A 15,374-nucleotide genomic window follows, 5' to 3' on the forward strand; every position below is an offset into this window, starting at 1 on the left:
GGTTTTGGTGTGGTGATAGGATGGTCGAATAATGGTACGACAAGAAGAAACCTGTTTGTAACAATATTGTGCGAAAGAAGCGGGAAATACCATCATCTTCTAAAGAATTTTAAAAGAGACGACACGGGTACTAGAAAATGTGAGTGTCCATTTAAAATCCGTTGTTACATGTTGGCTAGCACGAAGTGGAGATGCTCTGTTGTTTGTGGTTTGCATAATCATGATTTGTGCGTAAAATTACAAGGACATCCTATTGCATGTCGGCTCAATCCGGTTGAGAATGCATTTATTAAAGACACGTCCTTGAATTTTGTCCAACCGAAAAATATACTTGCCACATTGAAAAGGAAGGAACTCGACAACACATCAAATATAAGGCAGGTGTATAATCAACGGTACCGCAATAAAAAGGCGAGTAGGGGAGATAGGAGCGAGATGTAACATTTGTTGAAAATGTTAGACGATAACAAATACGTGGTGCGGTATAGAAATTGCGATGCTTACTGCTTTCTGTTCTGCTAAAAAAATAGCAGGGAAACTTCCGTAGATGCATCTACGGAAGGGTGTTACGTTGAAAATTATAGGTGTTAACCGTATATGCATATACGGAAGGGCGTTACATTGAAAATTAAGGGTCTTTACCATAGATGCATCTATGGAAAGGAGAAATCTATGCCCCTTCCGTGGATATATCTACGGAACGTTCTGTGACAGACATTGTGTTGTCCATAGTCTTCAAAGGCTTTTATAAATTTGGGGTTTCTAGGTTTGCATTACACACAAGCACAAACACTAAACACAGACACAAAAATGTCTCGCATGAAGCGTCCCGATCCTGAACCGGAATACCGCATAAGGGAATGACATGTCATTTTCTCTCCCGTCAAACCCCCCGTGCCGGTGAAGTTTTGCAATATCCATTCCTTCGACCAACTCAAGAGGACTATCATGTCTTTTTTGAGAGGGAGTACAAACCCGGAGAAGAAATCAAAAGGATCTAGAGGCTTAGAACAAAGACCTCGTTTGAAACCAGAAAAATGGAACGTAGGTGGGATGAAGTGAAATACGACATTGATTCCATTCAAATGATGCATGGAATAGATGACATTGTCTTAACTGTTGTAATTTCTTAGATCTCTTAGTTTTCTTAATTTTCTCTATAATATCGATTAATCAATGAATCAATGCAATGTCTTTTATGGTTAAAAATGCTTCTGCTCTAATTTTTTGGGTCTGGACTGATTCCTTAGATGCATCTACGGAAGACTTCCGTAAACGCATCTACGGAACAAAACAACGTTAAACAAAAAAAAGAGGTGCTTTCGAAGATGCATCTACGAAAACACGAGGGCAAAATGATCAATTCAGTGGTGCGTAAGAAGGGTATGTGGTTGGTTGAGAAATTCATGTTTGCCACTTCTTTATAAAATAACAAAATTTATTATTTATTTATTTAAAAAACTAAAAATAAATGAAGAAGAAAAGAAGTGGGAGTAACTTGTTCGTTTTGTTTTCCAGTGTCATCTGTCCCGCCAGAGCCATATTTATTTTCCCCAAATTTTCGGCGACAAATATCCTTATTTGTTTTCCCTCTCTTTTCCTCACTTATTTTCGGCAACCTAAACACTTCAACTTCTCTAACCCCTAATTTCTCCTTTTCCGGCACCACTCGCACCGCTCATGCTCCGTCTCCGACCAACACCTTGCTGTTCCATCATTCAAATCCTTGAAAACTTTAACCAATCACTTTTCATTCTTCAAAAAATCTAGCATATTTTAGGTAAATTCCAAACCCTAATTTCCTCAAAGTTGATTCCACATTAGGGTTTCTCATGTCGGGTGGTTTAAGCCCAACACACCATGTCATAGTTCAAGCTCTTTTGTCACGGGGCCCACTCAAGGAGAAAGACTTGCACTCCATGTTTGAGAACCTCACTAAGAAAAGTCCAGGTTTTTTATTTTTCATTTTTCTAATTTTTAGTTTCGATTGGTACTATTTGTGTTTCATTTGTTATTGATTTTGGTTGTACTGGTTTGTTATTGTATAGGCACTGATCGTCGGCTATTTGATGCGTTTATTCTGGCAATAAACAAGGCTCTGACTTGTGCTAATTTTGAGTTGCGTGCCTGCATTGATCAATATGATGGCCAAGTTTATTATGGGGTTGTTAATACTGTTTCCGATGAACAATCGAAGCTCGGGACGAAGTATACTGTTCCTCAAATTGCTTTTTATAAGGCCATCGTAAGTGTAGTTGAACTTGCCTCTGTTTTTGCGCATGTCCATTAGATATTGATAGGGAGAAGAGATACTGGGGAAGTTTTTGAATATGCATGTTTCTATGTGAACAATATCATTTGGTTGTTCAGTTTAGTAGTTTGGTGCTTGATATTATGACATCTTGAGACTTACCACTGATTATGTTCTTTTAATGGTAAACAACAGATTGAAGCGATAGTTCAAGATGGCAGTGCAAATGGTTTTATCTCCACCATTGGTGCTCTCAATCTTAATTTGGATAGCCAGGTTATAAATTTTCACCTGCCTACATTTTTCTGCTCATCAGAAGTTAAATTTTGATTTAATTTACTAGCCTTTGATACTGTGAAGTATGATCAAACATATCAATGTAAACTATGTAACTTGTCTTATTATATAACCCCTAGTTTTCCTCTAATAAACATTGCCAATTCTCATGTCATAAAACTTGGATTCTATATACTTTATTTCGCTCTTGTTTAATGACTGGGGGGGGGGGGGGGGGGCTTTGATTGCAAAGTCTTCTTCCCAGCCCATGTTGAGAATTTACACGTTATCTCAATGGCGGGTCTAGAAAACATTCTATAAATTTGTATGAAGAAAAACATTACAGTATAAACTTTTACAAAGTATGTAGTATATAATCTTATGGGAAAAAAAAACTCCAAAATAGCAAAGCTTATACAATTACAATTGTCATTTACATATTCTGAAAATGTTGTATGAATTTTCTTTGTCAAAATTATCATAAATAGTTCTCTTATAATTCATTCATATATTTTACCTTTACGAGGGCACAGCAAAACTATTAAATATATTCACTTGAACTTATTTGGCTTTTTGAGGGCAATTGCCCTTATACTACATAACACAGGCCCACCACTTGTTGTCTCTCTTCATCAATTAGGATTGCCATTTTGTGCTATACTGCTACCCAATTTTGGGGGATGCTATCCGGGATTTACAACCTAGATGTTATTGTGAAAATGCATGCTTTATGGTACTGGCTCTTCAATAGAGTTTTTTTTTAAACGCAGCTCTGAAATATGTTGTAACACCTATAGAGTTAGAGTGATATAGACCCGTGCAGTTGCAGTTCTATTGTTATAAGAAAATCTTCTATACAACTCACGAGTTTATGGTTGTTGACAATAGTATACAAATTTCATGGTCTATGTGCAGATCACAACTGTGACTGGTTCAGAGCCTCAAGGGGGCCAACAACAATCTCAAGGAAGCCAATCACAAGTGCCATATGCATTTAAGAGTTTTAATTTGTCTCAAAAGGAAAAAACTCTGCATGAACTTGTGAGAGACTCGTGGCTTTATTTGACCACAGATGGTGATGTTAGACTTGGTGTAAAATCATTCCTTGATCTCCGCAGTTGGTTTCGAAGTAATGATGTTCCATCCTGTCAAGTTTGCAATGAAGCTGGAATTAAGGTTGTCCCTCTTTACATTTTTACTGTCTTACTCTCAGTTTTTTTCCCTTTTCACATGATTGGTTGTAGTTATTTTGAATCAGCATAGTTTTTTATATTTACTCTTTCTGTAGGGTTTTCAATATTCTGTACCATGGAAACTGTAGGGAAAATGTTGAAAAAGACTACTGATTTGGTTATTTACTTATTTATTGATCACATTTAAAACGTCATTAACAAGTTGTTTCTAATACAAGGAACAAATATGGAAAACTTGTAATATGTAGTTAGTACCTGGTGTACTTACCCCACATTGTTGCTATTTCTACGTCTGACAATTCATCGGTCATTGCATAACAGGCAGAGTTGTGCAAAAATGAAAATTGTACTGTACGAATTCATCACTACTGCCTGAAGCAACTTTTCTCCCAGATAAAGGTATGAAGTCAAGCTCAATTTTTACCATCTTATAAATGTGGAGTTCTTGTCTGTCTTAATGCTTCGATTCACTGGCGTTTAGGCTGCAAAAGTCTGCCCAAGTTGTGGCACTTCATGGCCATTTACAATACCCAAAGCAGAATACGTACAGACTGAAGATGACAATGGACCTAGTCAAAGCCAACGAGCTACTGGTTCTAAAGGAAAGAAGCGAAGAGCCAATATGATTGTTGAAGATGATGGAGTTGGATGCAGCAATCAGGATGAGCTCAATGAACATAGAGGAAGCCAGCATGACAATGGACGTGCACAGACAAGGAATACTAGACTACGTAGAACTCACGAAGCAGATATAGCAGGCCCTAGTGCGTCTCAATCATCATCAGCTGTCCCTGATTTGAGAAGAGTTACTCGGAAATCTTCTCGTCCAACGTAAACTGATAATGGTATTTTGTTTTATCAGGGAATGCTAGGTGTACTATATTTTGCTGCTGACTGTGCGCGCACACACAGCTGGCTACTTTTGAGTAGCTATTTCAAATCAGCAATATCTTGTTATTACGGTAGGCCGACACGTGGCTTGAAACACCAAGCTTTTAGCTAGTAATCTAAATAGCAGCTTGTAAATTTGTGTTGATGTTGAGATAGAGGCATTGATGTTATGCATATGCTCAACTTTGTTATTGCTTATTTGTGTTATGCATCTTCCATCGTGTCATTATTTTTTTATTATAAAGTCGACCCTTTATTTATTTAGCTTTGTATTAAAAAAGAATATCAGATGTCTAATGTCATTCACTTGTTTAGGAATATTGCAGCACAAGTTAACCTTTGGTTGGTAAATTTGAACATTTCAGGAGAATATATACGGATTTTATTGCATGGTTAGTGTATATTTAAAGTAAATTAGGAAGATAGGAGACAAGTTAATGAAATTTGATTCCATTTTCCATCTTAGGTAGATCCAAAGAGAATGGCATATTTTCCCAACTGTTCTATAAATTGATTGTTTATCTATTTTGTTGTCGTAGCCCACGTGATGTTATGCTTGGGATCTTTTGCTACAAATTACCTGTTATTTATCTTAACTCTAAAGTATAGATTGTAAAGTTGGTCTTTTGATTAAACAATTAGTGAAAAGCCGAACCTAACGGGACTGTATCTGGTGAGTTTTTTGTTTTTGTTTTGGGAGATACACACGCCCCAAACAAAGTCAACCACAGGTCCAAACTTAGCAAAAGAATCTGTACTTAATTGGCTTCACATTAGACATAGGATGCTATAAAATAATTAATAAGAGAGCTTAGCGAGCCACATAAAGGAGCAATTCTTCACAATCAATGACTCCACAACTTAGAGTTAGATCTAATATCAATGTTTCTAAAATCCTAAGCAAAATCCAGCTCCAAACTTTTGAAGATTGCCCATACATAGCTCTACCATTGGTAATATAAGAATCCTTAGGAGCAAAAAGACAATTTTTTTTCTCACTCGTGACTCACATATATGAAAATTCGAAATTGTTTTTGGAAATTTTCAAAATTGTTTTTGAAAATTTTCGGTGATGCATCTTCGACGTACTTTACCATGTTTTTAAAAATAAGTCTTTGGTCCCTCAACTTCACAATTAGGAGTTAGTTGGTTTCCCTCCAATTTTGCACAATTGACTGCCTCATTAATGACATGGAATTGATATAGTGGAGCTAAATCAGATTTTATTTCATTTTTAATTAAAACTATTTGTTTTTCATTTTGTAAATTACTTTAAAATGTTTTATATTCCAATTTATATAAATATTATGGTAACTTTAATTTGCAAAAAGAAACATTTCCCTAATCCCTATTTTTTTTGAAAAAATGAAGAATCCTAATCCTCTTGTCCTTCTCTTCAGTTCACCATTGTTGCTCAAGCGAAATGAAGTTCAATCACCATCTACGACTGCTTGCAGCTTTCATGTCTAACATATCAGTAACCATTGTTTTTTGGGAATCAAAGTTCACGAAGATAAGCAAGAGACGTTTTCATAGCACTGAAGAAGTGAAGTTCTATTTAAGGTATGTTTTGTTGTCCCCTTTGGAGTGTCACCATGTCCCACTTGTCTTGTTGTGTCATTCATATGTTAACTTGTGGTCCACCATGATTTTTCTATGTTAACTTGTGGTCCCAACAATTTTCTTATTTTATTTGTATGTTGTGTTCCACCATCTTTATTTAATATTAAGTTGTAGTCTCATTGCATGTTAATTTATTCCAATGTTATTTGATTAATTTTCAGGCTAACTAAGAGTCATAAGGTTAATGTAAGAATACACCATAAGGGGAAATTAGTTCTTGAACATGTTAAGTGGTATGTTGATGGAGATGTATCTGAGATGAATTGGTATTGGGATGTTGATTACATGTCATACATGAATTTAGAGAGTTTGATTAAAAGTGAGGGTTATAAAGACATAAGGTGTATGTGGTATTGGAATCCTAAGTTCAACTTTTCTTGTGGTCTTAGACCCTTGAATAGTGATAACGATGTGTTGTAGTTTGCCAAAGATGTCATAGGATAATGATGAAATGATTGGTGATTTTAATGTTGTTGATGATCATAATGTTGGAGTTAGCGATGAAAATTTTAAAGAAATGAGTGGTGATGGTAATGTAGCTGATGATCAAAATGTTAAAGTTAATGATGGAAATGTTGAAGAAATTAGTGGTCATGGTAATGTTGACGAGGATTATGTTGCAAGTGAGGATAATTGAGGATATTGGGCTTCTCTTTAGGGAAGAATCCGAGGAGAGTGACTGGACCAAAATACTACCCTTGAGACTTTAGATGAGGTTTCTAGTGGCAACAAAGAATAAATACATGGTGATATAGAACATGAAGAATTTGATCATTTATACACCCCTCATGGGAGTGATGATGATGAAGAGGTAATTAAGTTTCCAACTTATAAGAGTGGTGATGGAGTGAATTTTCATTTAGGGATGATGTTTATCAATAAGGAGATGAAAAGAGATCCTATCAAGGATTATGAAATGGAAAAAAAAAGTGTTCATTAAAAATAATGATTCCAAGAGGATGGTGATTCAATGTATGATTGGTGATAAGTTATATGTGAGGTTTAGTAAAAGTAATATGCAACAATATTGGCAAATACCAACTTTATTGATGATCATACATGTCCCAAGATTGCACATAACAAAAATGCAAAGACTAATTGGTTTGAATTTTTTTTTTGCGAATATCCTTAGACATAACCCTTATATTAAACAAGCAGGGCTCATAGTTGAATCCATTGAGAGGTGGGGAGTGTATTTATCAATAGATCAAGCATATAGGTAGAAAAGGAAGGCAATGAAATTGATTCAAGGTGCTGAGACTGATCAATTCAACCATTTGAGAAGTTATGCAAAAGAGTTTATGAAGTCAAATCTCAATAGCACTACGGTTATACAGTGTGATGAAAGTAATGAAATTTATATTTTTGAAAGGATCTATATATGCTTAAAGGCCTGCAAGGCAAGATTTGCATAAACATATAGCCATTTATAGGTTTGGATGTTTGCTTTTTGAAAAGGGGGATATGGTAGACAATTAATGGCAGTAGTAGGCATATATGGTAACAACGAAATATTTGCAATTGCATATGCTATTGTTGAAGGTGAGACCAATGACTCATGGGAGTGATTCTTACACATTCTTTTGAAATATTTAGATGCATTCAATCAAAGATCATATGCCTTTATTTCTGACCAACATAAGGTATTATCTTATATATCTTATTTATGGTTGTGTCTTATTTAATTTTATTACATCTAATTATATTTTGATTATATGTGACATAGACTGCTTCCCGCAATTCAAGGTATTAGTACCCATGTGGAGCAGAGATTGTATGTAAAATATCTATATGGCAATTGGAAGAAGAAGTACCTTAGTTTGGAATTAAAAGAGGTCATGTGTGCAGCAGTTAGGGAAACTACAATACCAGCATGAGATAGAGCAATACAAAGAATGAAACCTTTAAATGAAAGTGCATGGAAGGGCATGTTATAAACCCATGCAAAACTTTGGAGGAGATCACACTTCAAAACATACCCAAATGTGATATGCGAGTAAACAACATATGTGAGGCAATTAACAAGGCAATATTAGAGCATATAAACAAGCCTATAATCACCTTATTGAAGAGGATCAAGCATTATATAACAAAGAGAATAACCATCCATAAGGGGTCGTTACAAAGGTATAGTGGAGTATATGTCCTAGAATCATGCTAGTCATTGAGAAAAAAATTGGCAGATGGATGGACTCCAACATGGCATGGTGATAATGATATTGCAATATTTGGTGTAACCAATGACATTAAGACCTATTGTGTTGATCTAAAAAATGAAACATGTTGGATACACCAATGGAGAAGAAAGAAGATACATCACCGGTGACCTGGTTAAAACAAAACAACATCAAAATTAGCATACACAAAATCATACCTTATAATCCTACATTCATAAAGCATCAAGACCGCATTGGCATTCGTACCTCAATGAACAAAATCTACTGTTACTGTTGGAAACTGATATTTGAGACATTTGGAATTTGGAGAACTGAGTTGGAGGAAGAATACGATGAAAGACTACAAGGATGTGTTCTTCGTGGTTGATTTGATTTCAAGGGTTGGTTGTAATTGCCGATAAGAATGGAGAAGATGAAGACGTGTTATTCGTGAAGCTCAATTTGTTCTTCAACTCAATTCTTTTTTCATTTAATTATAAACCGAAATGTTAATTTCAATTAAGAATATTATAACAATTCTGAAAACAAATAGTTTCAATTAAAAATGTGATGTTATATGACCGACTCCACTGCAGCAAAGCCACATCATTAATGAGGAGGCAAACTATGTAAAATTAGAGGGGGAGACCAACTAAATTTCAAGGGATGTAAAGTTGAAGGACAAAAAAAGCTGATTTTAAAATAGGGGGACTTAAAGTTAAAAATCATCAAACTAGGAGGACCAAAAGTGCATTTAAGCCTAAAAGAATAACTTAAATATAGAAGAATTAATTTTAAGGTTTTGTTTGGAAGTTTGGAGAAAAAAATCAATGTTATTGCCGCGACTTTGTAAGACGAGTGACATACAAATTACTCCCTTCGTTTCAAAATGAGTGTCATTTTAGAGAAAAAATTGTTTTAAAATGAATGTCATTCTCACTTTTCCAAGTAGAAATACTGTTATTTTTATAATTGTGTCCTTTAATTATTACTTTGTACACTACTTCCAATACATTAATAAGGTAAATTTAGTAAAAGTGCAATGTTTTATGACACTATTATCATATTTCTTAATCTGTGTGCAAAAATCTTAAGCGACATTCATTTTAAAACGGAAAGAGAATATGGTAGTAAATGGTCGCTTTGCCACGCTATGCCGCTATAGAGGCACAACCACACTCTAGTGATAACATAACTTGCTTGGTAGTAGAATCAAATCCAAATCAAAGTTTAACTTGAGATTTTGTTAAATTTATCATAATAATGTAATTACTCATGCTTTAGCGATCTTAACCTCGTATACGACTTATTGTCTAATTGTCATATTTAACTAATTAATAAATTCAAACATAAACATTAAAAAAATAGATTTAGATTCCATATTATCGTCATTTTGAACTTGAAACCTTGAGGGAAACACACCCTTAAGACCCAAACTTTTCACCACTAGACCACACACACAATTTTATGATGTAGTTGATCTCGACTATTGATTTAAAAATCGAATATTTAATTTTATACTATTAATTTCACACAATCGAATCATCTCAATAGTTAATTTAGATGAAACCTCTCAAAATATCACACATTGTAACATCCAATCCATTTCCAAAAACATACATGAAAGTGAATGATAAAAGAAAGAGATAACTACATGGTTAAGCAAAGTGACACAATTTAGATGAGATTGAAAAGGGGAAAATCTTATGACTATGATCTTTAGGCCCCCTTTAAACACTTGAAGTGGGGTCCACATACACAACATGAGATATTGAGATGTAAATGTCTTTTTATTATATGCCTTTTGCATGGACCGATCAACACTTAGTCAGCCGATTCATCCATCTTATTCCCTTTCTCTCTCCTCTCTCTACAAACTAAACAACAACAACAAAAAAAACACACTAATCCCTTTCTCTTTCTCTGTCCATGATTTTCGCCGGAATCCAATTCCTCCGCGTGTACCTCTGAATCAGTGCACTCTCGGTACCTCAAATTCCCAAATTTTATTCAATTCTATTCCTTTTGTTTTCTTGTTTTCCTTCTTCTGCTTGTTTTGTTCCAACGAATACATGTACTGTGCCATTTAAGTTTTATTCAAACTTTTCCAGTTTGAGAATTACCCATTTTTTGTTTTCCTATTTTGTATCTGGGTTTGTGTTTTCTTTCTCTTTGTTGCCTTATTTACTGTTAAAGTTTGCTTTTTTATGCATCTTCAATCACTCTGCTTTGCTTTTCTGTGTTGTGAAATTTACTTTCTCTTGTTATTCTGTTTTTCTTAATTGGGCTGTTTTTTTTCTTTATCTATACATATTTTAGTGCCCTAATAGTTTTTATAGAATATGTCTGTGTGATATTGCTAAGGCATGTTTTATGCTTCTATGCTATATTGGAATTTCTGTTATGTGGGTTTGGTTGGATGATTTGCTTGTGGGAATATATTCATTTCATGCCTTGTCTAGACTTGATGCTAGTGAAGTGACTGTTAAAATGTTTCAGAAGTATGATTTCTAGATATATCGGCGCATTCTGAGCTGTGATTTTCATGTTGTTCCCACTTGTGTATAATTGATTTATTGTTTCTTGAATACATTTGATACTGAGTTAGTTTGCAGATATAAGTCTCACTTCAAAGGAAAGCTACTACTTGGATAATAATGGGGGCGTCTAGCTCCAAATTGGATGATGATAAGGCACTCCAACTGTGCCGTGAAAGGAAGAAATTTGTTAGGCAAGCACTTGATGGGCGATGCTCGCTCGCAGCAGCCTATGTTTCATATGTCCAGTCGTTGAGAATTGCAGGAACGGCTCTGAGGAAGTTCTCAGAACCTGAAGCGCCGATTGAATCTTCCTTGTATACGTCCACTAATGCAACACCCGAGCCACTTGTTTTTAATGAGAAAACCCCGTCTCAGTTTTCATTCTCTTCACCGTCTGCATCACAGCGCATTGATCCACATGAAAACTTTTCTCCAACGCCCTCTCCTCCCAGTGCTACTAAGTTCCAAGCTAATCATATGAGGTTTAGCAGTAGTTCGTCTAAAAAGGTAGAAGAAAAACCTCCTGCGCCTGTTATAGGAACAGTAACATCATCGGCTGCTCCGCAAAATGCCGCTCCCTTTTCTGCCGATAGGTCTGAAACTTCAGCGTTTGAAGATTCTTCACTTCCAAATGGAACTCAACCATGGGATTTTTTCGGTCTTTTTCATCCTATGGACCATCAATTTTCTTTTCAAGAAGGAAAGGGAATGCATCGAGATATGGGAATTGCCGATGATATAACAAGATTAAGGGAGGAGGAAGGGATTCCGGGGTTGGAGGACGATGAAGAGAAGGTTTCTTCTCAAGGAAGTGAGGTCTCTCATGACTCTGTAGATGAATTTGATGATGAGCCTGCCACAGATACACTCGTCCGAAAATTTGAAAATTTTAATAGAGTAAGTGACCATGTTCAAGCCAATGGATTTCATGGCGCAGATAAGCCTCAAGCAGGGGATTCGGTTGTGAATGGGGAGAAGGAGAGCTTTGCCTCTCCTGATGTATCACCACTAAAGACAGCAACTACTGTATCAGCGCTTCCAACTGAAACAAATAAGTCAGTGGAGAAAGAAAACCACTCTGAAAATAAAGTTGTACCTAAGGACTTTTTCGCAAGCATGAAAGAAATTGAATATCTCTTTGTTAGAGCATCTGAATCTGGAAAAGAGGTTCCAAGAATGCTTGAAGCAAATAAGTTACACTTTCGTCCGATATTTCCTGGCAAAGAAAGTAATTCCTATAGCTCTTTATTCTCCATATGTTCCTGCATAAATGTCTATCATTGAGATTCTAATACCTGTATGTATGACGAAAATGTTCTGTTGTTGTTCTGAGGGTTAAAAAATTCATACTTCTGAGAGTTTTTTTTTTTTTTTTTTTAATTTTCATTTATTTTTATGTAATTTAATTCAAGATGAATGTGTAACCATGAAAATCCTTAATTGTAACAGATTCTTCGATGGGGTCCTCATTTTTGAAGGCTTGTTTCTCTTGTGGGGAAGATCCAAGTCAAGTTCCAGAAGGTATTTTTATTGTTCTTTTTGTTTTTGCTCTTTAATGTTGCCCGGACTTTGCCAACCATCTTTTGTTGCATTAGCCGTTATTAGATATTGATATTGTTAAAATTGTTCAAGAGATTATTGGAAATTTCATATTAAATTCGTATAGTAGTGTGTTTCTCTTCGGCCTTTGTTAATATGATTCGTGTTCCTAACTTTCTTTTTTTTTTTCTCATATTGGTCTTTAAGTAGTTTTTGACGTGTTATGTGAATAGAGTTGCTCATGAAACACAGTTTATACATACATTATACTCATTGTTGTTTGTTGAAAACTGTTTTGTGAATTGTGGGTCTAACTTTTTATGTAAATTTTTCTTAGAACCTGCTCAAAACTCGGTCAAGTACTTAACTTGGCATAGGACAATGTCATCTCGATCCAATTCATCCAGAAATCCTTTGGGAGCAAACTCAAAAGATGATATAGACAACCATACAAATAATCTCTTTGATAGTTTCTGTATGATCTCTGGAAGCCATGCATCGACCTTGGATAGATTATTTGCGTGGGAAAGAAAGCTCTACGATGAAGTCAAGGTACTGTATACTCTGTATCTCTTATCATCAACTTTTATTGGCTTCATTAACTTAACAATACTTACATAGAATAACGAGTCTCGAGTGGCCGAAGCTAATACTTTAAGCCACCACTACTAAACACTTAATTGACACAAAATAGCTTTGTTATTCTTCATCAGTATACTGTCTTAAAAGTTAAAAATGGAACCTTCTTAATTCTTGATAACTTTTTTATCTGATTTAAGATGATAATTTCTCTATATATTTGCTAATTTCATTGTCTATTTCTACTAATTGCAGGCTAGTGGGGTGATCAGAAAGGAATATGACACCAAGTGTAAAATCTTGCAGCATTTGGAATCAAAAGGAGAGAAGACTTCTACGATTGATAAAACCCGTGCTGTAGTTAAGGATCTGCATTCAAGAATCAGAGTTGCAATTCTGAGGATAGACTCTATATCTAAGAGGATCGAGGAATTGCGAGACAAAGAACTTCAGCCACAACTCGAGGAGTTAATTGAAGGGTATGGTTCTTTAGATTCCTCTTGTTTTACTAAGGATCTTATTCATGCGATTAACATGTTAAGCTATAATAACCTTTGAATATGGATCAACATGTTATGCTAAATATGAACCTGTTGCTTTGGTGTTTCATATGATTCTATTTCGCTTCGATGTCAGGTTAAGTCGGATGTGGGAAACTATGTTTGATTGCCACAAGCTTCAGTTTCAGATTCTGTCAACAGCATATTACAACAACCATGCTAGAATCACCTTGCATTCCGAAACACGTAAACAAATTGCTTCCTATCTTGAAAGTGAACTCCATTTTCTAGCATCAAGTTTTACCAAATGGGTTGGAGCTCAAAAATCTTATCTAGAGGCTATAAACGGATGGCTAAACAAATGTGTCTCTCTTCAACAAAAAACCGCCAAGAAAAAAAGAAGGCCTCAACCTCCACTCCTCAGAATGTACGGTCCGCCAATTTACGCCACCTGTGGTATCTGGTTGGATAAGCTCGGCGAATTACCTACCCAAGAAGTCGTAGATTCCATCAGGAGTTTAGCAAGTGAAACTTCCCGATTCTTACCGCGTCAAGAGAAGAGCCATGCTAAAGTTGCAAAACATCCTCATGTAGCATCATCCTGGAACACAGACATCGGCAACGAGTCATCGGATAATCTATTGGGAGACGACGCTTCGGAGGACTGGTTGTCGGGTTTTGATCAATTTCGAGCAAGCTTTATAAGATTTCTCGGTCAGCTAAATAATTTTTCCGGGTCTTCTGTCAAGATGTACACGGAGCTGAGACAAGCCATTCAGCATTCCAAGACTCACTATCATCATCATAGATCAAATTCTCAGACTCAAGATGATCATTCAAAGCTAGAATCAAAAGTTGAAGAGTCTGAGAATCAAAATTCAAAACAGTAAAAAGATAATTGCATTAGACACAAGAAATGCATTTTTGACTTTCATATAAGCCCTTTGGATGTGGCATTGGCACAGGAGAAGGAGGGAATACAAACTTCATTGGATGATCATACATATCACAGTTTAATCTTTTCAATAATAAAAGGGAGTGGTGAACTTACAGGTTAGGTAAATGGTGTAATTACAGGGTGTCTGTTAAGTATACAAAAAGAAGGAACTTGTAAAGTGTCATTTTTGTACACATAATGTGTCTTGTAGGACTTAATTTTTATCGATGTAAAAATATGAATTTATTTGCATGAGTTTTTGTTTTCTCACCCCTTGAAAACTCAAAAAAATCCTAGAATTGACAAAATTATTGTCTAGATTCTTGAATTTATATAGTATATTTTTGAAGAAAAACATAATATTTAAAAGATAAAGAAAAAAAATAAATGAATCTATTATTAATAAGAAAAAGCAAAAAAAAGGTTATTTTTGCAAAATTATGTCAGAAGTGGGATTTGAACCCACGCCCTCTTTCGAAGACCAGAACTTGAGTCTGGCGCCTTAGACCACTCGGCCATCCTGACATTTATTAAACAATTTCAATTTACATAAAAAGTACTTAATTAACACAATGCTTAAAGGAAATGGTAATATTAGAAGTATAGAAACCTAAAAAATTAGTTTACTCCGTTTTCGAAAACACTTCCAACAATGCTAAGACTACTATGAAACCGAGCTGCATTTTATCCAAGATAATATAGGATAATGCCACATGATATATTTAATTTTAAGAGTCTTAGGATGATGAATCTTCATATAAAAATCAAATCTTAGAATTGCAAATTCTGCCATTTAAGAGCAACAAAAGTATTTGTATAATTTCCTGGAAATGTTCCTATAAAACCATACAATCTTAACTATATTGATAATGACACTCTAGATGACAAG

General features: G+C 35.2%; 2 protein-coding genes and 1 non-coding gene across 3 annotated transcripts; 2 read left to right on the forward strand and 1 right to left on the reverse strand.

Moving 5' to 3' along the window:
- The first annotated feature begins 1,482 nt into the window (after positions 1 to 1,482).
- LOC131628967 (uncharacterized) lies at positions 1,483 to 5,542 on the forward strand. Its single transcript, XM_058899777.1, has 6 exons — positions 1,483 to 1,950; positions 2,049 to 2,245; positions 2,447 to 2,527; positions 3,443 to 3,703; positions 4,042 to 4,119; positions 4,202 to 5,542. The coding sequence occupies exons 1-6, from the start codon at positions 1,833 to 1,835 to the stop codon at positions 4,553 to 4,555; spliced, it is 1,089 nt and encodes a 362-aa protein (XP_058755760.1). The 5' UTR covers positions 1,483 to 1,832; the 3' UTR covers positions 4,556 to 5,542.
- Positions 5,543 to 10,207: 4,665 nt separating this feature from the next.
- On the forward strand, positions 10,208 to 14,792 carry LOC131628943 (protein ALTERED PHOSPHATE STARVATION RESPONSE 1-like). Its single transcript, XM_058899755.1, has 6 exons — positions 10,208 to 10,376; positions 11,006 to 12,158; positions 12,380 to 12,451; positions 12,807 to 13,021; positions 13,304 to 13,527; positions 13,685 to 14,792. The coding sequence occupies exons 2-6, from the start codon at positions 11,048 to 11,050 to the stop codon at positions 14,436 to 14,438; spliced, it is 2,376 nt and encodes a 791-aa protein (XP_058755738.1). The 5' UTR covers positions 10,208 to 10,376; positions 11,006 to 11,047; the 3' UTR covers positions 14,439 to 14,792.
- Positions 14,793 to 14,926: 134 nt separating this feature from the next.
- Positions 14,927 to 15,010, reverse strand: TRNAL-CAA (transfer RNA leucine (anticodon CAA)). Its single transcript has one exon. It is a non-coding gene; the product is annotated as a tRNA-Leu (tRNA).
- Between the last annotated feature and the right edge of the window lie 364 nt (positions 15,011 to 15,374).

Source organism: Vicia villosa, unplaced genomic scaffold (assembly GCF_029867415.1).
Source record: "Vicia villosa cultivar HV-30 ecotype Madison, WI unplaced genomic scaffold, Vvil1.0 ctg.000493F_1_1, whole genome shotgun sequence".
Lineage (NCBI taxonomy): Eukaryota > Viridiplantae > Streptophyta > Magnoliopsida > Fabales > Fabaceae > Vicia > Vicia villosa.